Source organism: Onychomys torridus, chromosome 2 (genome assembly GCF_903995425.1).
Source record: "Onychomys torridus chromosome 2, mOncTor1.1, whole genome shotgun sequence".
Taxonomy (NCBI): domain Eukaryota; kingdom Metazoa; phylum Chordata; class Mammalia; order Rodentia; family Cricetidae; genus Onychomys; species Onychomys torridus.
The window spans coordinates 65,695,635-65,719,950 of NC_050444.1; the positions used below are offsets into that span (position 1 = coordinate 65,695,635).

The following is a 24,316-nucleotide window of genomic DNA, read 5'->3' on the forward strand; positions in this document are numbered from 1 at the left end:
AGACAAGCAGAACCAGGAAAACAGCACCTGAACCCACGACCTAGACCATGGCAAAAGAGCAGACAACACAGAGCAAACTTCAGAAAGGAGAGGTGAGGCCAGCACTGTTGGTCAGCCACAGTGAAGGCGGTATTCCCAGGTTCAAATCTGTCCACGTCCACTTACTGTTCCCTCTGCACCCCAGGTAGCTCCTCCCCAAGGCCAGGCCACAGCACTGCCATGGCAAACCTCCCAGACAGCCACAGCACAGACAGGCAGATGCCGGGACAGGACAGCGGGGGGAGTAAGTGCTGGATGGGAGCATTCCCATTGGAGGCTCACTGATTGGAAGACCACCCAGCAGCTGGGCCAGTAGAGAAGCACTTCCCTGTTTTGTTTACATCTAAGTAGAGAACAGGTATTTAGAGGCGTGAATATGACAAATTTTTTATTTCAAACTCTGTTTTAACCAGCATTTGCACCAACAGGGTGCCCCTACACTTGATGCCATCTCCAGAAGATTGTACATGATTATGCCAGGCTATAATTAAGGCTAAAAAAAAAACAAAAGTCAGGTCCCCAGTACCAGTTAGAATCCCAGTAGAACTCAAAGTCACAGCAACCCTGGGTCTAGTTCCCCAGGGACCCTTGGAAATCTTTAAGTGCTACAGCATGTTGGAGGACACTGGCCGGTAAGCTTGCTTCTCACACGTAGAGACCGACTACGAGGTAGATGAGATTCCAGGTCCATCCAGCTGTGGAGAGGCAGGCTCCTCCATGTGCCAGGGACAGGCCCCAAAGCCAATCCATCTGTATCCAAGCTGAGGTGAGGGGCAGACTCCAAACACTACATCCTTAGCACAGGACGGAAGGGGACTGCCTCTCTGCTGTGACACAGGCTCCTCAGCCCGTAGGGCATCTCTGCTTCTCCATGCTGACCCATGACTCCCGCTGGTCCCCACACCATGAAGGTGGATACAGACCCAGCCCCATCGTGTCTCAACAGGACTTATGACAATAAGCCACACGGCAGTTTCTCAAGTGACCCTATTGCTTCCAATGGTCTCTCTCCCACACACCTGCTTAGAAGGAAGGAGGGTCCAGGTTTCCATTGGGCCTTCCTCCCTAGGAATCAAGTTCAGATGCCATGCTCTCAGAACATGACAGGTCTATCCACAGATTCATGGTCACACTAGCTTAAGAGAAGACGCACACTCATTTTTGTTTTAGGAAATACAGAAATACATAGCTTTCTACACTTAACTGAATTTCTCTGAACTATGTGCAATGGTTTGGTATCTCTGAAAAAAAGATTTATGAAAGAAAACCAGGAACTCTTGTCCATGAATGAAATAAACAAGCCTACAGATATGCACAGGCCTGTGCTGCTCCCTGGGTGCACGCCAGGATGCAGCAGCCCTGACAGCAAGGCAGATGGAGGATACAGAGATCCTGAACAGGGAACTGAATGCCTCCCCAAGAGCCGTGGATGTTTCTGGTGAGTTCTATGCTGTGGGCTGCCTAACTCTCACAAAGCCTGGAGTCATGGACACCCCACATTTAGGTTTAAATAACTAACCTCTGAGTACTGTTAAGGAGGACACTGCCGACAGCTGAGGGGTAGCTCTGAAAGCCTAGCAGAGCAGTAATAACCCATGGCTGCTGGGGTCAGTTCAGCCGGTTCCGCCTGGAGAGATGTTCTGTGGGGCTTGGGAGTGAGAAGTGACAGAGCAGAGCAGCTGACCTGGGGCGGGGGTGGGGGGGGGGGTGGGTAGGGGGGGTAGGGCTGTACCAGCCAGACTGGGCTGGCCTTGGCTATCTGGGTGGAATAAAAGGCAAATGCACCAGGAAAACCCACAAAACGGGACGCCGTATCGCCAGAACGAAGAGACGGACACTGGCTTCCTCCTGACTTCAAACAGAACTACAGCATCGGCAATACGTGGTTCAAACACTGCTATCACAGCACGTACAGAAACACCCACTGTCACTCCGTACAGGTACATACTCCACTACAACTGTTTTTAAGACTAGAAAACCAATGATTAAAAACACCTAGTCCACAGAGATGATTCAAAAGGATATACTATACACCTGTTGTCCAGGGGCCTATTTACCTGGACCCAGTGCCAGCACCATCAGAGGGCAGTGTCTGTAACTGCAACTCAGATAAAAACACAAATACAGTACTTTCTGAGGCCTAGGACTAGCTCAGGACACACTTTAAAGCATTTGTGGCAGACAGGCTTGCCCTCCAGGGCCTTTTTTGTTTCAGACAGCACCAAGTTCCCTGGTTACACAGACGTATGTTTTGCCTTTCTGTACAGGGTTGGATACTCCCATCAGAGGATGTAGGAAATTTAACTAAATGCTCCCCAGGGCTTTAAAATAGTGTTACAATGTTTCCAGCTTCCCACTCTTACCATCAATGACAAACTACTTTGCATTCCTCACCCCTGAGGAAGGACTCGGTTTCAGCGATCACGTCACTTTCCCTGGTGCACACCTCACTCAGAAACGCAGCAGTGTACATGCTGCACCTCACAGTTCCCCGCTTACTACAGGCTGAAATTCCAAGAGCCACCGGCCAGCTGAGGCCTCCAGTCCAGTGGCATTAGCTGCCTGCCAACAGCGCTTTTCATTTCAGTACAGAACTTGCCCATGTACTGTCTCACAAGGAGAGCCGGTTAGAGCAAGGTGCTGGGGAGGTTGCTGCTCTGCCAGCGCAGGCAGGTGGTCTTTGAGTGTTTGTACAGGTGGCTGGACTGGCTGAATCTCTTGCCGCACTTGAGGCAGGCGTAGGGCTTTTCACCCGTGTGAACTCGGATATGCTTCTTACAGTCTGTCAGAGTCAGGAAGGTTTTACAGCAGATTTTGCAGGCGTACTTTCGAGCCCCCTCCACAACCAAGACATTGTGCTCGGATAAGGCCTTCTTGCACTTTGACAAGACATCAGCAGATGCCCTGGTCAACTGTGGAGGGCCAGGCTGAGAAGGGTGGCCATTTTCAAATGAGGTGGCCCCGTTGATCATTAGCTGGGAACTGGCGGAGTTTTCAGGGATCTGGGAGCTCCTGACAGAAGTTACAACCGGCATTTTGGGAGCTATGCGGCGGTAGTATGGAAAGTTATTGGCTCCTCCTCTTGGGGAAGCCATCATTGTCCTGGAGAAGGAAGAGTGGAGACCCAAGCCAGACCTGGAAAAATCCATCCCAAATTGTTCTCCTTGGTAGCCTGAGGTCTGCACACACGGCAGGCCCATCACCTCCTGCATAGGCCTGGCAAAGTGGGAGTCTGTAGGCTCACTGAATGGGTTCTCCACATGGGAACCAGGGGCAGAGGAAGGCCCACCTGCAGGCCCAGCCTCTGGACTCAGCAAGTAAGGGGCCTCGCCCTCCAGCCGGCAGTCACTGGTGGTGTTTGGGATGTTGTCATCGGTGCTCTGACTTGCACTAAAGTTATTCCCCCTGCCCTTGTTGAGAAAATTTGAAATACTAAAAGAGGTCTTGTGTTCTAGATTATTTGTGACTTCCAAAATGTGGATGTCCCCGACCCTGTCCGTACTGGACTGAGGATCTGAGAAACTCCGATCGCTGCTCTCAGGGCTGAGGTCTATCTTCTCGGCACTGACCACCACTCCTTCCACTTCCACAGACTCACTGCCCTCTGCTTGGGAGGTCACATCGCTCACTTCGTCCTGCGGCTCAGGAGAGCTCAGGGGCTCAGACTTGACCACTACTCTCATATGTTCCTTCTCCCCAAGGCCAACCTCAGGATTTTCACACTGGAAACTGCCTTTCTCAGCTACAGCTTCTTGTTCAAAACTAGTTTCAACCTGAGTTGCACGAGAGGCCATGTTGCCAGCACTGCCATCTGACTGGCTGGGCACCTGGGCATCTTCTTGGGCACCAAAAGGCCGATCAAACATCATAGCACTGTCTTCCTGGTTGTCAGCCATCCCATCAGGTTTAGGATTATCCACAATTTTCAGAGAATCTGGGGAAAAGAATTCCTCCCGAGAATGAACTCCCGAAGGGCCGCTTTCTGGAGTAACATCTGAAATGGCAGATTCATCCATGGAGGATCGGAGGCGCTGCCGGGTCCGCTCCTCGACAGACTGCTTGCGCTTGTGAAGGCGTCTCATGGGGAAGGGTGACCGCTGGTCCAGGTTGCTGCGCATGGATGAGCTCATGGGGGCTGGCGGCTCCTCGCCACTCTGGCTGGAACTGAGGGCTGAGCTCACAATGCTCAGTCCCAGCTGCTGCAGCATGAAAGAGCGCTGCATGCGAGCACTCTGCTCCTGAACACGCTCACCAGGGGGAGACATGGGCAGCGTCCTTGTTGTCAGGTAATGTTTACATGCCTTAACAACCGAGTTCAAATGCAGGTGAGAGGCTGCCAATAAGACATCCATAACGTTGCTCTCCCCCAGCATGAGCGTGGAGGTGTACATCATGTCAATCAGTGCGGCAAAGGCCTCTGCTGTCACCACCTCACTATCTAGCTGGATCATGTTCATGGTTTGATCTCCCTCTGCCACAGAGAACAGAGCTCGGAAATGCGTGCTGCATGCCGCCAGCACGGAGCGGTGGGCTTTGAAATGCCTGTTCCCCACCACAATGACACAGTCACAGAGCTGGCCGTGAAGTCTCTGGTAGTTCAGCTGCTGAAAGATCTGCTCAAAATGACCAGGAAAATCCATTGTCCTACAGAAAACACAAAGGAAAAAAGGGTTAAGACCCAACAAAGCTCAACTCAGAGCCAGGCCATAGAATGCAGAAAGAGAGGTGTGGGGTTGGCAAGATGGCTCAGCCACTTAATGTTCCTGCTGACAAACTGAGTTCCATCCCTGGGTCCCAGAGAACCAGCTCCTGAAAGCTGTGATCTGACTGCTACACACAATCCAGGCGACGTGCACTTGTGCACGCACACAAAATAAAAGTGTGATTTCAGACAACTTTTAAGCATGGCTGGCCACATTTGGAGCTTATAAAGCTTGTGATGTCTAATAATGGGCCTACATGTAAGAACTTGTCAACTAAGGAGCCAAAGTCAGTTCAGCTCCAGATCCATGTACACACGAGATCCCTTAGCCCTTCATGTAACTTGCATAGGACACTGAGGGTCTCTGTGAGAAAAGCCCAATATGTGGGAGAAAGCTTATTTGCCCCACTGAAATCTGTTAGCATTCAGCATTTCCTAGAACAGCGAATACATACCAAGAGACTGCAGCAGCCTTAGTAACCTTGGTGAAAAGGGCAAGTCGGTAGCAGAGAAGAACTCTAGTGATAGAGATGGTGGCCGACTTCACACATCCCCCCTCCTGCATCCCGTGCTGCAGCCCTGTCCTTGGAGGCATTGTTGTCTTAAGGGTACAAAGCCAGGGCTGGAGAGATGGCTCAGCAGTTAAGAGTTCTGACTGCTCTTCCTAGGACCCAGTTCAATTCCCAGCACCCACATGGTGGCTCACACCCACTGTAACTCTAGTTCCAGGGGAATTTGATGACCTCTTCTGGCCTCTGTGGATATTTCACACATGGTACACTGACATATGTAGAGGCAAACACTCATACACATGAAATAAAGATAAAATTTTTTTAAAAAGGGAAGGAAAAAATCAGGGCACAGGAAAAGTAAATGTACGGTTCCTAATACTGACTTGGGGTTGGATTGGGATCCTAGTGTGTGTGACAGAAATGTAACCAAGCTCAATTGTGTCACAGTGGCATAACTCACAAATTTGCTACAAGTGCATGGATTACATGCTTAATAAGATATTTTACAGTAATACATTATAATGTAAGAAAGGCTAATAGATTGTACCTTTAAAAAAAAAAAGATAGAAAAGGGAGAGACCACAAATAAGCCTGACCCAAAGCCATGTTTTCAGGAACCATAGGGTACCTACAAAACTAACCAAAACAACTGCTTATAATATCATTTAAAATTACCTAATTTTTTTCTTTAGGTAGCATGTGTTATGATCTCTTTTTAAATGTAGTATTTTTAAAAGAGATGGAAATATTTACAGATAAAACAGTAAATTTGCTTCAAAAGTATTTATTTTCATATACTGAAAGTTTTCAATAAAACTAGTTAAAAGAGAAAAAGGAGGACCCAGGTGCCTTTTAATGCTGAGTCTGGATCTAGCAAATATCTGCATACCTCCCGGGATTATCTGAAATAAACTTGCTTATTTTCATTTAAGAAATACTACATTTTCTAGGAACTTTGTAGCTCCTCTCCATTCCATGAATCACCTCTGACTAGAACATGGGACCTGTCCTCCCTATGTGGTCACACACACAAGGTCAGGAACAAAAATGAGGCACTTCTGTGCCCCGGCTACGGGCTCCACAGCTGAAACAGAACAGGCTATTTTCCTCTCAGGGGAGAACTTCTGGCTTCTAGGACAGGTGTTTGAGTGAATTCCCTGCTAAGCCCAGGACAGGACACACAGCATGTCTGGACTGGAGATAAAGAACCAGTGAGCAGAACGAAACCTCAGGTTGGACCGACTAGTGAGAGACAACTCTCAGGTACTCCTCTGATAAGGAAGAGGCTTCAAGAGGGACAAGCCCAGGGCTCCTGCCTCTGACCGGGGGAGGGAGTGCTGGAGGCTTGCTGGGGAAGAGCTCTTCAGGGCTGTGGAGCCCACTACTGAGAGCAGCCAACGCTTCCAAGTCTACACAGTCCCTCACCTCCACCACTCCCGCCTCTACCTGCTCGGAGACTGAAGACAAGCAGCCAGGCTCACACTCCCCAAGGAGACTGGAGTTTTGTATGTGTAGGATTAACTGAAATGCCCAATAAAATACTTGAGTCCCATCTGACTTCCACATGGTAAAAACATTCATCGTCAAGGCTGACCCATCCACTCGGCTCCCTGTCCAGTCCAGGCTTCACTCCTACTATGCACGTGAAGGAACAGCACACACAGAGAGAGCAGAACTCTAGCATGAACACAAAGCACCAGTGCTGGAGAGATGGCTCACTGGTTCAGGGCACTGGTGCCTGGCTGCTCTTCAGAGGACACTCACACGTGGCAGCTCACAACCGTCTGTAGCTCCAGCTCCAGGGGATCTGATACCCTTTTCCTGACTCTACTGATACCAGGCGCACATGTGGTACACAAATATACATGGAGGCAAATCACTCACACACATACACAATGGAATGACAAGTGATAAGCAGAGGAGCACAGGGGAACATTTAGAACAAACAGAATGATAATGGGGGATACTGAGGTAAAAAAACAAAAACAAAACCTTTAATATCCTCAAATAAGAGAGCAGGGAGCACATCCAGGAAGTAAGTCTTTTCTTTCTTTCTTTTTGTTTTTTGTTTTTGTTTTTGTTTTTTGTTTATCCAAGACAGGGTCTTTCTTTGTAGTCCTTGCCATCCTGGAACTCTCTCTGTAGACCAAGCTGGCCTTGAACTCAGAGATTCACCTGCCTCTGCCCTGGAGTGCTGGAATTAAAGTTTGGGCCGCCACTTCCCGACTTTCTGTCTTTAATGATTTATTTCTTGTTGTCTTATGTGTATGTGTGTTTTGCTGCAAGTATGTCTGTGGAACATGTGCGTGCCTGGTGCCTGTGGAGGCCATAAGAAGGCCCTGGATGGCCTGGAGCTGGAGCTGAAGAAGTTGTGAGGTGGCGGGTGCTGGGAATTGAACATGGATCCTCTAGAAGAGCAATGAGTGCTTTAAGCATTGAGACATCTCTCCAGCTTCTACCCCCCAACACACCACACCCTTTTTAGATATACACAGGAGGAATGTTGTGGGAACAAGGAAGCATATGCCTCTGGTGGCACATGATTGTGATCTCAGCACTGGGGAGGCTGAAGTGGGACCACTGGGTGAGGGGAGAGAAAGGAAAGAGGAAAGAAAGGGAACAAGGAGGTGGGAAGAGAGAAAGAAAAACGACTGGAAATTCAAAATGGCAAAAAATGTAGAGTTAATAGAATTGGAAGGAAATCACTGAGCAAATCTCTCAATAAGACAAAGGGGAAATGGAACTGAGCAACACAGACATGGAGACTGGTTCACGAAGCAGCCTAACTCCATTTCAGAAATTCAAAGACAGAAGAGGGAATGAGTTAGGAAATGAGTTAGGGGCAGGTCAGGCAGCTCGGAAGGGAAGGTAAGCACTTGCCACAAGCCTGAGGACTTGAATTCCATCCCGGGAGAGAAACGGCAACTCTAAGTTGTCCTCTGACTATGCGTGCACAAACACACAAGTAATCAATCAGTGCTAGAAAACCTTAAAAAAAAAAAAAAAAAAGAGTCTGGGAGCCAGCGGGGGGCCTCGTAGTGACAGGTTTACAAAGAATTAGGAATAAAATTAGCATCAGACTCTCACTCTTTCAAAGATAATTCCTTCAACATTCTCCAGTAAAATTATTTCCAACAGAGAATTCTGCTCCTAGCCAATTACTCAATTATGATGGTAAACTAAGGCATTTTCAGAGAAGCAAGAACCCAAAGGGTATCTCTTATATTTCCTGTCTCAGGAAACTACAGAAGGATGTACTTAAGCAAGCTAGGAGAATCACAAACAAACAACAAAGAACAACAGAGGAAACTTTAGAACCACTGTAGTACCCTGCAGGAGAGGCGATACCTAGTGAGGCACTTGGACTACTGAAACAACAGCCTGAGAACTCAATTTCCCAGAACTCTCATGCTGGGGAAGGAAAGATGAGGAGGATGGGCCAGAGATGGGCACAACCACACTCACACTCAGGGACTACCTATGGCTTCTGCTTCTGTTTAAATCTAACCTGTGTCAGTGGCCCTAACATGGACTTGGAAGGTCACTGGACCTGTTTATTTGTTCCTCTCCCCAACGTGGCCATAGTGAATACATCTCCTTTCCTGCTTCTCACTATTACTATCCCTTTAATTGGCTTATTGGGGACAAGTGACAAAGCCTAGCTTGTTGGGACTGCCAGGTCCCAGGCTCTGACCCTACAAATTTGGGTAGCCAACACAATAGCAGACAGACAGAAGTCTGAAAACAGAGGACACTCAACACGGCAAGCTGGCTTGTTCAGTCTAGAGAAGTTAAGTTGAAGGATTCTTCCCAAGGGGGTAAAAGGGAATGGATAGCTCTGGTGGCTGAATGTCAAGAAATGAGGAGTTTCACCATGTGAAGACATTATCATTGAGAAAACAAGGTATGGAGGAGGGGCTGGAGAGCTGGCTCAGTGCTGAGAGTATTTGCTGCTCTTCCAGAGGACCCAAATTCATTTCCAGCACCCACACAGAATAGCTCACAACTGCCTGTAACTACAGCTCCAGGGAATCCAGGGAATCTGACCCCCTCTTCTGACCACCTAAGGCACACGCGTGTGTACACACATGCACACACACACACGCACGCACGCTTTATTATTATTATTATTATTATTATTATTATATTTGTGTTTTAATTTTACACATCAGCCATGGGTTCCCCTGGTGGATTCAGTACAGGCTCCTTCCAGGCTGAGCAAAGTGTCCCTGTGTAAGCCCAAGGTTCCAAACAGCCAGCTCATGCACTAAGGACAGGCTCCGGTCCCATAGCCTGGATGCCTCCCAAGCCGTTCAAGCTATTCAATTGCCTCACTTATCCAGAGGGCCTGATCCAGCTGGGGGCTCCACAGCCTTTGGTTCATAATTTATGTGCTTCCATTCGTTTGGCTATTTGTCCCTGTGGTTTTTCTAATCTTGGTCTCAACAATTCACGCTCTTACAATCCCTCTTCTTTCTCAACAATTGGACACCTGGAGCTCCACCTGGGGCCTGGCTGAGGATCTCTGCATCCACTTCCATCAGTTATTGGATGAGAGTTCCAGCACGGCTGTTAGGGTGTTTGGCCATCTGATCACCAGACTAGGTCAGATCAGGCTTTCTCTAGACCACTGCCAGCAGTCTACAGAGGATGTATCATTGTGGATTTCTGGGGACCTCTCCAGCACTCTGCCTATTCCTGTTATCATGTGGTCTTCATTTATCATGCTCTGTTATTCCTTGTTCTCCCTTTCTGTTCTTGATCCAGCTGGGATCTCCTGCTCCCCTAAGCTTTCTTTCCCTCAAATCTTGCCCTTCATTACTCCCACTGTTGTCCAGGTTGTTCATGTAGATCTCATCCATTTCTCTGTCATTGGGTGATCCCTGTGTCTTTCCTAGGGTCCTGTTTTCTAGGTAGCCTCCCTGGAGCTGTGTAGCAGTCTAGTCATCTTTGTTTTACATCTAGTATCCTCCTATGAGTGAGTACATACCATGTACTGAATCTGAACCCCTCTTCTGACCACCTAAGGCGCACGTGTGCAGTTTAAAAATAAAGTTGTTTACAAAAAGAAAAGGCAAGCATTTTTCAAATGAGGCCGTGTTCTGGGGAAAGGCGGCTGCTCAGTTGTAGCACACTGTGCTGCTCAGCTGTGGACAGTATTCCGTAGTCCTAATACGAACACCAGCCATATCTGAGACCGTGGGAGAGTGAGAGGCAAAGTGCTGTAATAAAGGTCTCCCCTTAAAAATGCCCACTGTCAGTCTATCTCCGAAATACTGAAAGGATGTCTGTCAGAAGTCAATGATGGAAGGAAGCATAGACACCCGAACATGGCTGCCTCCAAGGAGTAACAATTTGGAGGAAAGGGGGTAGAACAAGGGACTACTGGTGTTTTGTTTCACAGCCATAAGCCTAGTGGAAGCATGGGATTAAAAAGAACACGCACATTATAATACTTATGTCTTTAATCCCAGCACTCAGGCGGCAGAAGTGGGAAGATTTCTTTGAACTGAGGCCAGCCTGCTCTATGTGGTGAGTTCCAAGACAGCCAGGACTACATAGCGATCCTGTTTCAAAAACAAACAAAAAAACCCATAAATATAAATATAAACACACAAAATTTAAAAATCATAGTTGATCCTTGACCTTCTAAAGGTATGCATTCTAAGGTCACTGCAATCTCCAAATTTACAAACACCACACAGTATTTCATAAAAGAGTTGCAAGTGGCAGCCACATGCCAAGAAGCTCACTTGCTCTGTACCCTGGTCTTCCCAAATAAGCCAGAGTTGACCAGATCACAGCAACCCCTAGTCCACGAAAACCAAAGGTCTACTGTAGCACCTGAGGACACTGTGCCACTTTGTTCTGCCTGGAAAGTAACTACTAGAACTACAGCAGAATTCCTCAGAACAGCAGCCTTGGATTAGCCATCTTCTTTACCTGATGACTCGGGGGCGGAGTGGGGCAGTGCAGAGGATGCTGGGTCTTCTGCTCTCTGCCGTCCACAGCACTCCTTTGAAACTGACCTGGGTCTAGGCTGATGGCCAGCAAGTCCCAGCAATCCTCCCACCTCAGCGCCAGGATTACAACCACGAATGACAATGCTCAGGTTTTATAGGGGACAAGGGATTTAAACTCAAGTCTGTATGCTTCTGTGGCAGTCACTCTTCCCTGCAGAGCCATCTCCCACTCTCCTTCTTTTCAACCTTTGATGACTTTCCGACAGCAAATATACCCAAATACACACTTCCCATCTGTCACACAGAACGGCAGTTACTGCAGCAGACATACCTCTATCAAGGTTCCCTTAGTCTACCAAGGGTGGCAGGTGGTAGCTAGCACACATCACCCAGACCTGCACCCAATTCACAAGGGCCAAGAGATTAAGGCTTTGGGGAGACTAAATAAAATGTAACTACTGGGCCAGATGTAGTGGTGTAGTGGCACACCCTTTAATCCCAGCAGTTAGTGACAAAGGCAGGCAGATCTCCATGAGTTCCAGGCCAGCCTGATCTACATAGTTTCAGGTTAGCCAAGACTACATAGTGAGACCGTTTCTTAAAATATCAAAAACTAAACAAACAGTGTAATTACTGAGCACAGATAGGGAGCCCCTGCCTTCCAGAGTAAACTGATGCAAGCTCAGAGTTGCATTAAGAACTAAGAGAAGGGGTAAAGCTGGACCTTTAGCGAAAAGCAAGCAGCTTTCTCTCCCACTGCAGAGAACAGAGCCAGCGATGTGACAGTCCCCAGAAGGACCATAATGCAGGGACTGGCAGTAGTAGTTCCTCTCAAGCCCTGTGCTGCAGACCTGCCAATCATTGTGCTAAGTTCTGGCTTTTTTAATCTATGTGTATGTTCCTGTATGTGAGTGAGGGCACACGCCACAGTGCACACATGGAGGTCAGAGAGCAACTATGAGTACTGGTCCTCACTTTCTATCATGGGGTCTCTTGTTGCCCACTCACGTGCCAGACCAGCTGGAATTCTCCTGTCTCCACCTCATGTCCCAGCCTGCCACAGGAGTGCTGGGTTTGTACACACTCTACTGCCTCCAGCCTGAGGTGGTCCTGAGGATCTGAACTCAGGGCCTCAAGCCTGTGCAGCAAGCACTTTACCCATGTAACCATCTCCCCAGTCCTGACGACTTTCTAGTTACATTACTCCTAATCCTCAGCAACTCTGCAGGAAGCAATTACTACTTCTCAACTAAACTGTGTTTCAACCCAGGGTTTCTCTATGTAACAACAGCCTTGGCTGATCCTGGAACTCGCTCTGTAGCCCCAGGCTGGCCTCAAACTCAGGGAGCTCCACCTGCCTCTGCCTCCTGAGTGCTGGGATCAAAGGGTGTGCCACACTGCCTGGCTTCAACCCAGACTAACAAAGGGATTCTTTTCAGTGCCTTTTCAACAAGCAGCAGTTGTGAGGAAAACCTGCTCAATTTTAAATGTCAGTAGAATCTTGGGCAGAAAGCACCACTCTTCTGTGAAAGGTCATTCACTAAAATGTCAAGGTCTAATGCCGACCCTGCTTTCTACAAAGAACACACAAACTGAAACCGTGATTCCAAGAGCATTCTTCTGGAGAAAATTTCCCATGATCCACAGACCTTTAACAAGAGGCTACTGAGGCAGCTGAAATGACCTGAGACAAGGGTTTAAATAGTGGAAGATAGGAAAATGGTGCATCTTTTTTTTTTAAAAGAAGATTTGATAGCACACCTTTATTCCCAGCACATGGGAGCAAAGTCAAGCAAGAGACAGGGCTATAGAGATTAAGATTAAGAGAGAGAGAGAGAGAGAGAGAGAGAGACAAACACAACAGAGAGAGAGAGAGAGAGAGAGAGAGAGAGAGAGAGAGAGAGAGAAAGGAAGGAAGAAAAGAACTGGTCTCCTTACGTAGCCCCAGACAGACCACCTCAAATGCTGTCTTCTACATCAGCCTCTTTAAAAAGCTTCAAGACCTAGCTGAAGTGCCGATGGGTCGGGGTTTAGGTCAATGGCTCACTCTGGGCATGGAGGTGCTTGCCAGCAATCCCAGCACAGCAGGAACTGTGGACTTGAAGCCAGCCAGTGCTTCACATGGAGACCCTTTCATCTGTCCCAGCGCTTCCAAAAGTAAGTGTGCCAGAGCTTACACAGAGCCGTTCTTAGGTACTGTTCCCTGACACTGAGTATCCTCTAATGGCTCCCACTTGTATTCTGTTTATGATCTGTCTCAGACATCATCCAGGAATTTTCACACCAAATCCAGCATATCACTCCAATCCCTCAAGATTGAGGTCTAAAAGCAAAGGGTGGGAAGTGGAACCACTCTGAGATTCTCAGAGTCCCACCCCTAGACAAAGAACCACAGGCAATTAATGAGCACTGAAGAGAGGGAGAATTAGCCTCTCCCAGGGAACCAGGCAACAGAATCATGGAGACAAAATAAGGTCAACCCAAGAATGGCATTTGTAGCTTAATTTCTATTTCATGTTCTTCATGAACTAGTTAGCTGAAGTAAGGCCATGCATGCAGCAGATTCTGTGTCACAGTGGCTGGCCACACTAAGATCTCTAATCCCACATGCTTTCCTACAGTGTCATTTAACACCTACCCAAGAATAGGGTCTCTTTCCACCCCTCGAAGCCAGGAGAGTCTCTATGGGGAAAGTTACACTATGTGACTTGCAGGTGGGCCATAAAAAGGCTCTTAGCTAGGTGGTGGTGATGCACGCCTTTAATTTCAGCACTTGGGAGGCAAAGGCAAGCAGATCTCTATGAGTTCAAGGCTAGCCTGGGCTACAGAGTGAGTCGCAGGACAGCCAGGGCTGTTACACAGAAAACCCTGTCTCGAAAACAAACGACAAAGAAAGGTAGCTCTTGCATCTTCTTTCTGGCTTACTCCTGGAACCCAGCTACCAAATGTGGAGAAGCTGGACACGTAAGCTTGACTTCAAGAGGACTCCAGCCTCAGCAACTGGCTGACTGACAACAAAACCCCAAGGATCGTCTTGAGCCTACTCACCCTCCCAAACTGTAGGACCTAACTGAATGAAGTTCTGAGGTGTGTGTCCCAATGGGAGGAAACCCGTTAACATTTCCTCACAAATCAGCATTCAAATAGTATCTCTAAAGGGCTCTTTTGGTCTGTCTGTCTGTCTGTCTACTATGTCTTTGGAGGAAACTGCTTTCTACCCCATTCTTTTTATGTTTTGTTTTTGAGACAGTCTAATGTAGCTGGCTTCAAACTTACGATGCATCCAAAAACTAATCTTTTTTCTCTGTGTATGTAATCAGCCAGATTGTTTCAGAGAATTATATGACCCAAGCCACGCTAGTTAGAGTCTGCTCTATGAACTTTTAATTGATGCTATCAAGGAGATACTGTTTGTACCCAGGTCACTGTGAGGTGAGGGAGAAAGGAGAATGTAATCTGTGAGGGAGATTTGAATCTATCATTGAAGGTGGCCATTTTTACCAACCCAAGACCAATGCAAGAGGAAGCATGTTCAAAGAAGATACCCTGAAGATATCAAGACCCCAAGATCCAATTATGACTAAAGCTAATATACAGCGCTTCTTGGTTTCAGGAGCCAATGGATTCTTCTCTAACCTTTACCTCTGTGTTTTTTCTATTACTATACTGAAATACGTAGTCTCTATATAAAAACACCTCTGATAAAAGCTCTGCCAGCATCTCACCTCACGACAGGTGGCATCACAAGCTGTAAGAAGAAAGCAAGAGGAAGAAACCACAGGAAGCCAGAGAGCCCGCATCTTCACATCACTCCTCTGGAGACCAAGCTCCCAACACGTGACTCTCTAGACAACACATTTAAGCCACACCCAAACCACAGCACCTGGCTTATGTTGGATCTTTGCTATGAAATCAAAGATGAGGTTCAAATTACATCTTCCAGAATAATCCAAGTAACAGCTATCTTTAAAGCAGTTTTTGGGGGAGGGCGCTGCAGAGATGGCGCAGCAGTTACGATAACTAGCTGTTCTTCCACAAGACTCCAATTTGATTCCCAGCACCCACAAGGCAGCTAACAACCATCAATAACTCCAGTTCCAGAGATCCAACATCCTATTCTGGCCTCCCTGGGAACCAGGCACATATATGGTACACAGATATACATGCAGGCAAAACACCCATCCATATGAAATATAAATATAAACATAAATAAATAAATAAATAAATAAATAAATAAATAAATAAATAAATAAATATTAAAAGACTCTTTTTGGAACCAGGCACAATGGAGCACATCTGTAATCTCAACACTCAGAAGATGAGACACAAGCCGGGTGGTGGTGGCGCACGCCTTCACTCAGGAGGCAGAGGCAGGGATTTCATGCTAGTATAGGCTACAAAGTGAGTTTCAGAGCAGCCCGGCCTACATAGCAAGGCATGAGCCACATACCGGCTCAATAATATGACCAAAACTTTTTGGATAAAAGAGATATTCTTAAAATTCCCTTAGTTTAGCTGGGCAGTGGTGGCATACACCTTTAGTCCCAGCACTTGGGAGGTAGAGGCAAGCAGATCTTTGTGAGTTCGAGGCCAGCCTGGTCTATAGAGCGAGTTCCAGGACAGGCTCCAAAGCTACACAGAGAAACCCTGTCTCAGAAAAAAAGAGAGCTCATACTGTGAAGATAAATTTTTACTCCTAAAACCTCTAAATAAAGGGGGAAAGGCTCGTGTTTGTTAAATAGACTTTAAAACAGGATTCACTCTGGATCTATAGGTATGGAAGTACAACATCTATCACTTGGTGCCTCTGACCCACAATGGGTGTACAGTACACCTATTATCTACAGAAACAGATTTTCAGCAATGTCAAAACTAAGTATAATGAAGAAAATGCTGCTCCATACATTAATGTGAATACTCAAAAATGGGCTGTTTTCTCTATAGATTGGCTTCCTAAATAATATTCTATTTAGTCCAATAAAACACCTGCTTGTATCTTAGGAGAACAAGCCAGCTAGTAATACGTTTACAACTATTTGATTTATATAGTGGCACACTCACAAGTGTTTCAACAGCATACCTGATTCATAAAGAACAGCATACCCATACTCAAACATTATCTACCACCATATCAGGTGATTTCCTGCTTGCCTGCCAGGTGAGATTGTATATAGGAAGCATCTTAAGATTCTAAGGAATTCTCAACATTTACTGTAGAGCTGAGAAAAAAAAAAATCCTGTCAGGAAAGAACTAAAGAACCTTTCTTTCTCCATTTTTACAGAGAAGGTATAGATGAAAGCAAATTTCAGAGAAGAAACCAAGGAAGCTCCACTTGAGCAGACAGGTCTTTTTTTTATTATTATTATTATTATTATTATTATTATTATTACTACTACTACTACTACTACTACTACTACTACTACTACTACAAGTATTATATTCCCATCAGTGTGTGAGAGAGTCACCCCTCCGGCATGAGCCTGTGTAGAACAGAGAGGACATCATCTTCCTGGGGTCAGCACTCGCCTTCTGTGGGTGGGGTCCAGTGGTGGAATCAGTTCACTAGGTCTACACAGCTCCTAGTCAGACCCAGCGGCATCGTGCTCGGACTGCCTGGACAGCAAAGCAGAAGCAGGGGAGGCTACAACCTGGTGCACCTGGGGACCACAGCTGCCAGCGTCACTGACGTCATCTCTCCAGCAGTACTCAGGGTGTCTCAGGAACTAGACAGAGCCTGTCACCAACTAAAGTGAGTCCAGCTGAGAAGGCAGCTCAGGTCAAAGCCTTTCTCATCACTTTGCCGCCTTGTTTTCCAGAATCCTTGGGTAAACCAACCTGAAACTTTGTAAATGAGTTTGAATGAAATGTCATCAGTTCCTTAGTTATAATCCTAGCACAAATTCAAACGTTTTCTTCTCCTAAAACAGCTGAGAACAGGGACTGTTCCCTGCAACTCCATATGACTGCTATTAATATAATGACAAATCTTTTGGATGAACCCTGGCTATATCTAAATGAGACAATCAGCCTAACTCCTCAATAATCAGCTTTCTGACATCAACAACTAACTCTAAAGTCAGCCAAAACAGAGCATGAAAATGTCCCCAAATATGCCAACTAAAGACCAAAGCCTGTGTGACAAAGAGCTCCACACAGGAAAGCCCTCAGCCCTCAGTCTGTCTTTAAACCAAAGGTAGTTGCTTCTTCTTCCCTGGATACGGGCGAGGGCAACCTAGAATGAGGGTGGGGGTGGCTGCCTGACTGAGGTACTGAGCTGCACAAGAGATGAGGAGAGGGTTGGGGATTTAGCTCAGTGGTAGAACGCTTGCCTAGCAAGTGCAAGGCCCTGGGTTTGGTCCTCAGCTTCGAGAAAAAAAAAAGAGAGAGAGATGAGGAGAGAGGAGAGCACAGAGCCATGCTGTGTAGGGTTATACAGCCCAGTGGTCTCAGCAGCACATGGAGGCACACATACACCTAGTATATAAACCCACCCAGCTAATGCTCTCTGTGTGTGTTTGCATGTTCCAGTGAGTTCATGTGTGTGTGGAGGCCAGAGGTCAACCTTGAGTTTTATTCCTCAGGAGCCAGTCACCTTGTTTTATGAGACAGGGTCTCTTACTTGGCCTGGAGCTAGAATTAGGCTAGGCTGGCTAGCCAGTGACCCCCAAATGTCTCCACCTCCCCGGTGCTGGGTTATAGCCATGGGCTACTATACAAGCTTTCATTTTTAATATGAGTTCTGGGGATCAAACCCAGTCCTAACACTTGAATGGCAAGCACTCTACAGACTGAGCTATCTCCCTAGTATCACCTAATGTTTTTTAGCGCTTAACTTGTTCAGGGTAAAATGCTGTACAACATCGATTTGTATGGTAGAGTGCTAACAGTCACAGGTGGTTAGGAAATGAGACACACATCACTGAGTGTTCTGCAAAGTGGAAAGCAGTGTGAGTAACAGGTGAGATGTGGAACACACAAACGTTATCTCCAATTTCTCACAGCACTGACAATGAAGCCAGGTCTTGGCATGAATTTGTATAGTCAGATACAAGTATGCTACCTTAAAAATAAGAAGGAAGGTGCGGTTCCCAGCACCCACATGGTGGCTCAAAATTGTCTGTAACAAATATTCCAGGGAACCTAATACCTTCTTCTGGCCTTCCCACACATGTGGTGCATAGACATAAGTATAGGCAAAACAGCCACATGTATAAAATAAAAATAATTCTAAAATACTCCTACTAAGAAGAAGTAGGGGTAGGGAGATGGCTCAGGGGTCACCAGCACTGGCTGCTCTTCCAGAGGACCTGGGTTAGATTCCCAGCACCCACATGGTGGCTCACAATCACCTGTAACTCCAACCCCAGAGGATCCAACTTCTCCCTCTCCCAGGCACTGCTCTAATACAGTGCACAGACAACCAAGTAGGCAAAAACACCACACACATCAGATAAAAATAAAGGTTAAAAAAGAATCAATTAAAGTAAAGTAACTGCAGTGGCAAACACTTATAATCACAGCACACAGCAGACGGAGGCAGGATGATAAGAAGTTTAAGGTCATTCTCTAATACATAAGGCCAACCTGGGCTTCATGAGATCCTGCCTCAAAATGGGGAAGGGAGGAGGCAAGATGAATCTGCAGGTAAAAGCACCTGGTGTGCAAGCTGAACAATCAGAGTTCAACTCCTGGAACCCACGTAAAGGTGGAGGGAGAGAAGATTCTTGAAAGTTACCGTCTGACCTCCACACCTGTACAACAGGGTGCACATGTATGCACAAATAGCTTTCATTGCATTTTATTCCTAACAGAGAATTGCTTCTTGCTGGGCACTATAGCATCCATCTATAATTCTAGTACTTACAAGGCACAGAGGCCCGAGACTGGCAACAAGATTAAGACCAACCTGATCTACACAGCAAATTCAGGCTATCCAGAGCTATCTTGTCTCAAAATAAGGAAAGAAGAAGTAAAGGAAGGGATTTTGTTTTTTGAGACAGGTTTCTCTGTGTAGCCTTGGCTGTCCTGGAACTCACTCTGTAGACCAGACTGGCCTCAAATTCCCAAGTGCTGGGATTAAAGGTGTGTGCCACCACATTGGTCTGGGATTTTATTTCTTGGGGGGTGGGTTCTTAAGAAAGCAATGCCTAAGCATCGGGGACACTGAATCTGTAGTACCGAGGAACAGCCCAATCAGGCCCGAGTCCATTCTGTCCCTCTCTAACTTCTGTCCTAACTTCTGTTCTGTGGTTACCTTGGATTCTAGGAATAAGATGACAGACGAAAAACCATCTTTAGGACAGGGAAGAGGAACTAACCCCATCAATGTGAACCTGGCAGAAAAAGATCTCCCTATGAGATCAGCCCCAGATGGGAGCAAATTACCCCAAGATGGGAATGGGGTCACTGGCCCGAACAAGATGACCTGCTCTATAGGCTTTGCAAACCTAAGGTCTCAGCCCGTTCCCCTTTGCTACAAAATCTCAAGTTCTTGTCAGCCGATACAAGACAGACCTGAGATTACCGAACCTGTGTGCCCTCCCCAATGTGCTCACACTGGGTACAGCTGCTTTCCCACCATGCACCAATGCTGTCTTTGATTGGCATGTTGGGCCAGTGGCTAAGACTAGCTCACTGGGATTCCTAGAGGACTTTTGCCCTAAAGCTCTGGTAATAGTCCCTTACAGTAGGAAAAAATAGAGAAGAAAAAGGTATTCCTTTCTACTATTGAGTTTACTTTCAAAGCAGTCTGAGTCATTTATAAAAGTTAGTGTACAGTGTTCAGTACCTGACCATGCTAAGCTGCCTCTGCCCATCTGTTCAATACAGAATACAATGTGTGTTGTTGTACTAGATGTGTCTGGGTGTGTGTGTGTGTGTGTGTGTGTATGTGTGTGTGTATAGCCTTTCTGGGTGGAGGAAAGAGCAGGGTTGGTTTTCCTTGACATCTTTCCCCCACCTCACTGCTGTAGATACTAAAACCAGTTTCAAAGAAAGGTAATGGTTGATTATAAATTATGACTGAATAATTAAGATGTACTGAAAAATCAATTATACCATGTTAACAATATCATATATGGGAAAAACAGGAAGCAATTCATTTCTAATCATTTTCAATTTAAGAAGTTGACTATAAAGTATTTGTAAACCCATTTATTGAGTATAAAAAAGCAACAGATTATCATGTATAATTTCCAAAAAGCACACTATTTAATCATTCATTAAAGTTTGTAAAACAAACAGTTTTTTAATTTCCATTTACATAAGGAAGAACTCCATTCCTAATAAGCTCTTCTTAAGACTTATTATTAAAACTTCCTAAGAGCACAAAGGCAAATTTGTAAAATTCACTGATAACAATTACAATGAACTAATTGAGGACAGGTCTTTTAATTGCCCCACATTTTATTAATCCTAAAATGTCAGTGGTTATAAACTGCATTATTTTGTGTAACACAAGAAGAGAAGAAAAGAAAGCTGTTGATTATTTTATTTGTTTTTTGAGATGGGGGTCTCCTGCCCAGTGTCCAGAGTGCTGGAATTGAAGGTGTAAGCCACCATACCTGACTAAACATTATCAATTAAGCTATAACAAGCTTACTTATGCTATCTTATCTTCAAATAAAGTAAAATATAATAAAACTAGTTTTAGGGCTGAAGAGATAGATGGTTCAGCAGTTAAGAGCATTGGTGCTCTTCCAGAGGACCCAGGTTCAGTTCCCAGCACCCAAATGGCAGCTCACAACTGTCTGTAACTCCAATTTCAGGGGATCTGACACCCTCACACAGACATACATGCAGGGAAAATACCAATGCACATAAAGTAAAAATAAATAAATTACTTAAAAAAAAAACTAGTTTTAGAAATGAGGAACAGGCTGGAGAGATGGCTCAGCAGTTAAGAGCACTGTTTTTCCAGAGGTCCTGAGTTCAATTCCCAGCAACCACATGGTGGCTCACAACCATCTGTAATGAGATCTGGTGCCCTTTTCTGGCCTGCAGAAAACTATATACATAATAAATAAATAAATCTTTTTTTAAAAAAAAAGAAATGAGGAACTACTGGAACCATAACATATTCCGGTGTATTAGGAATATTCCAATGTATTCGGAGATTAAAAGCAAAAGCATCTACAGATAAAATAGGCTTGACTATTAAGAACCTACCATCTCTTCTGTGTCACAATCAAGTCAGTGCTCCAACATACTTTCTAATCTGTTTAGGCCAGTAACAAAAGCCTTTGAAAGAATTTCCTTATTTTTATTTTATATGCATGGTATTTTGCCTGCAAGTCTGTCTGTGCACCACGTGCATGAGGAGGCCCAAAACGGGCACCTGATCCCTTGGGACTGCAGTTACAAATCTGAGCCGACGTGTGGGTGCCGAGATCAAACACTGGTCCTCTGGAAGAGCAGGTAGTGCTCTTAACCACTGAGCCATCCCCCCAGTTCCCATATTAAAAACGTTTTAGAAAACACAGAATGATAATAAAATCAAAGGCACCCCCGGGAAACTGAGAAGAGCAGGGGTTTTCTCAGAAACATCTGGTCTTGAGCATAAGAAGTTCACCTCAGACAGACAAAAGATGCAGTGTATAGTTACATTCCATCTCACCTGCACACGGAGGAAGTCAGCCTCCAGCAGACACCCCTAGTTAATAAACAGGAGGGACACTAGGAGAAAAACCATGTGCCCAGACAGACAGAGGGAAAACGTATTTACAGTTCGAAAAGTTGAGGTGAAAGCTGACACGGAATCTGTATTTTGGATTCTTTTTTCCTTTCTTAGGAAAACTGGAGGCAGACTCAAGATCCTGTCAGCAGCAGAGCACCCTGTGAACTCTCACTGAACACGGGGTGTTTTTAAGTCTCAAATATAACTAACGCTAAGAGTGTTAAATACTAAAACACATGCACTTCACTGTCCAAACGATGTTTTAAATCCTTCCACCTGGAGAGTCTCCAACAGTCCCTTTGAACACACTGACCCTAAAGTGAGGAAAATGCCCATCTATAAAACGCCTTTCCAAAACTCCCACAACTCATCAATTCAGCAAAATTCTGCCGGAGACACATTAATTACCCAGAATAAAAATGGCCAGCACCCCCAACAAACAAAAAGTTTTGCTTTCACACAACTTGTAGCGAGAAAACAAAAAACCAAAAGCAAATCTTCAGAAAACGGACTGTTCAAAAAGTCTTGGTTCATTTAGCTAAACCCAAGAGCCCAGAATGAGTAGTTCTCAATCTGTTAACCTTACCTGGCAGGTCACCAAGTCTGCAGCAGCGGCCAGGTCCGTCTGTCTGTCTGTCTTCTCAAGCTTGCTGAGATTTCCAAAGCAAGCCGTGGAAGGCCTTCCTTTAGCCTAGGGGCTTTTCTCTACCACTCTGTCCTTTGCCCATCTGTCCTCTCCCCTTGCCACAACTTTAGCTTACTGCCAACCACAAGACTTTTGGACAAATGAGAACAAAAACATCTAGTAAAACAATGAAGTGCCCGGTCCACCTTTTAAAATCATGTAAAGCACAACATCTCATACAAAGACAAATCACGAATGGTTAAGGCACAGCATTCTCTCAACGCCTTTTTCAACTCAACATTACAAGAACACATTTTGGAAATATTTTTGTTTCAAACCTTGAAAGTGACGAGTTTGCTTTATTAATTTAAATTAACTAGACTCAGAGTCTTTAACCTCGCTGAGTCTTTAACCTAAAAATTTCCTCTAAATTAAATAACCAAAATGTGCTCCTACAGTATCCTCCACTATGCTAGGGCAGAGACTGATCATAGTGAGTGGCACTTCAGAAAAACAAACAAAACAAAAACCCTACCCTCCAAGCCCCCCTTCACCCACTGCCTTATTTCTACTGTTGTTTATGTGCAAAGCAGGCGGTCCCCAGAGGGAGAAGATGGGACGGCTGTCTCTTACCACCGCATCCCACAGCTCCTCGCCACGAAGCCTGGAAGAAGTGGGCATTCAATAAATGCCTGCTAAACACTTTTGTCTAACAAGTTGGGGCATTCCCAAACGCTGACTCCACCCCTGTAGTCGGCCGCTGGCTCCCGAAGGCAGACCGCTTGTGGCCTTGCTCCGATGAAACGAAACCTCGTCGTTCAGAAGGAGCCAGGACAGGGGCAAGAGAGCCACTCGCCTCCAGGCCGCAGGGCAGCCGCTCCTCGGCTCATGCCGTCAGGATGCAGATCGGGAACCCGTTCCCACAGCATCCCGGGAGGCTCCATCTCCAGCGAGAGATCTGCAGGGCACCAGCCCCTGCCCCACCCCGCACAGACAGCCGGGCGTCGGGACACAGGGGACGCCTGCGCACAAGAACCCGGCTCCCACCCGCCTGGCCCCTCGGAGGAGAAGGGTAACAATACCCCTCGGCAGCAAGACAGGGTGGACCAGCGGCACCGGTACGTGTCTGCGCGCTCCCCAAGCCTCGGCGCGCTCCCGGTGCTCAACCGCCTACACGTGAGCGCGCCGCGCGAGCCAAGGCCACTCTAGCTGGTGGGGTCGCCTCACCTGAGTCGGGCTCCGCCCCCCCTTCTCCGCGCAGGAGGAGGCGGTGACCCTCCTCCGCTCGGACCGACCCTGTGGAAGGAGGCGGGAAGGTCCAGACTGGCTTCCCCGGCTGTGACTTCCGCCCGCCCCGCCTCCCGGCCCGCCCCGCCTCTCGCTCCGGGCTCCTTCTGCCCGTTCGCGCGGTTGTTTGCGAACCCGGCGGCGGCCAACGGTAAACGGATGTGAGGTGTGCATATCCCCGCCCTCATAAACCGCCCATGGCCAATCAGCAGGAGGGAGGGCGGTGCCACGGCAAGGAGGGGCGTCCTGAAAATCTGACCAATCCGCGGTCCCAAGAACGGGGCTGTGTTTACTACCAAAGCATCCGTGAGCGCTCCGACCAATCACGGTTTGCTTTACACAATGTAAACTTGTTCCCAAAGGCCTTCGAAGGCGGGATTTATCACTAAGCAACAGCGGGTTGGAACTGTAGCAAAGCGACTTTGGGTCACAGCCAATCAAAATCCACCATGGATAGGAAAGCTAAGGGTTTTCCGTCTAGTTGAGCCAATCGCAATGAAGACTGCCAGGCC

General features: G+C 46.6%; 1 protein-coding gene across 6 annotated transcripts; it reads right to left on the bottom strand.

Annotated features, from left to right (window-relative positions):
- Positions 1–400: 400 nt before the first annotated feature.
- Positions 401–23,952, bottom strand: Zbtb5 (zinc finger and BTB domain containing 5). 6 transcript variants are annotated; one of them, XM_036178853.1, is made up of 3 exons: positions 23,745–23,952; positions 10,700–10,820; positions 401–4,683 (listed from the first exon to the last, which is right to left on the bottom strand). In XM_036178853.1, coding segments are annotated over exons 2-3 (2,019 nt in total). In that variant the 5' UTR covers positions 10,702–10,820; positions 23,745–23,952; the 3' UTR covers positions 401–2,666. The 6 variants fall into 6 exon arrangements, with proteins under 6 accessions (XP_036034746.1, XP_036034749.1, XP_036034747.1 ...); XM_036178856.1 differs by lacking the exon at positions 10,700–10,820 and adding an exon at positions 22,479–22,667; XM_036178854.1 differs by lacking the exon at positions 10,700–10,820 and adding an exon at positions 22,479–23,181.
- Between the last annotated feature and the right edge of the window lie 364 nt (positions 23,953–24,316).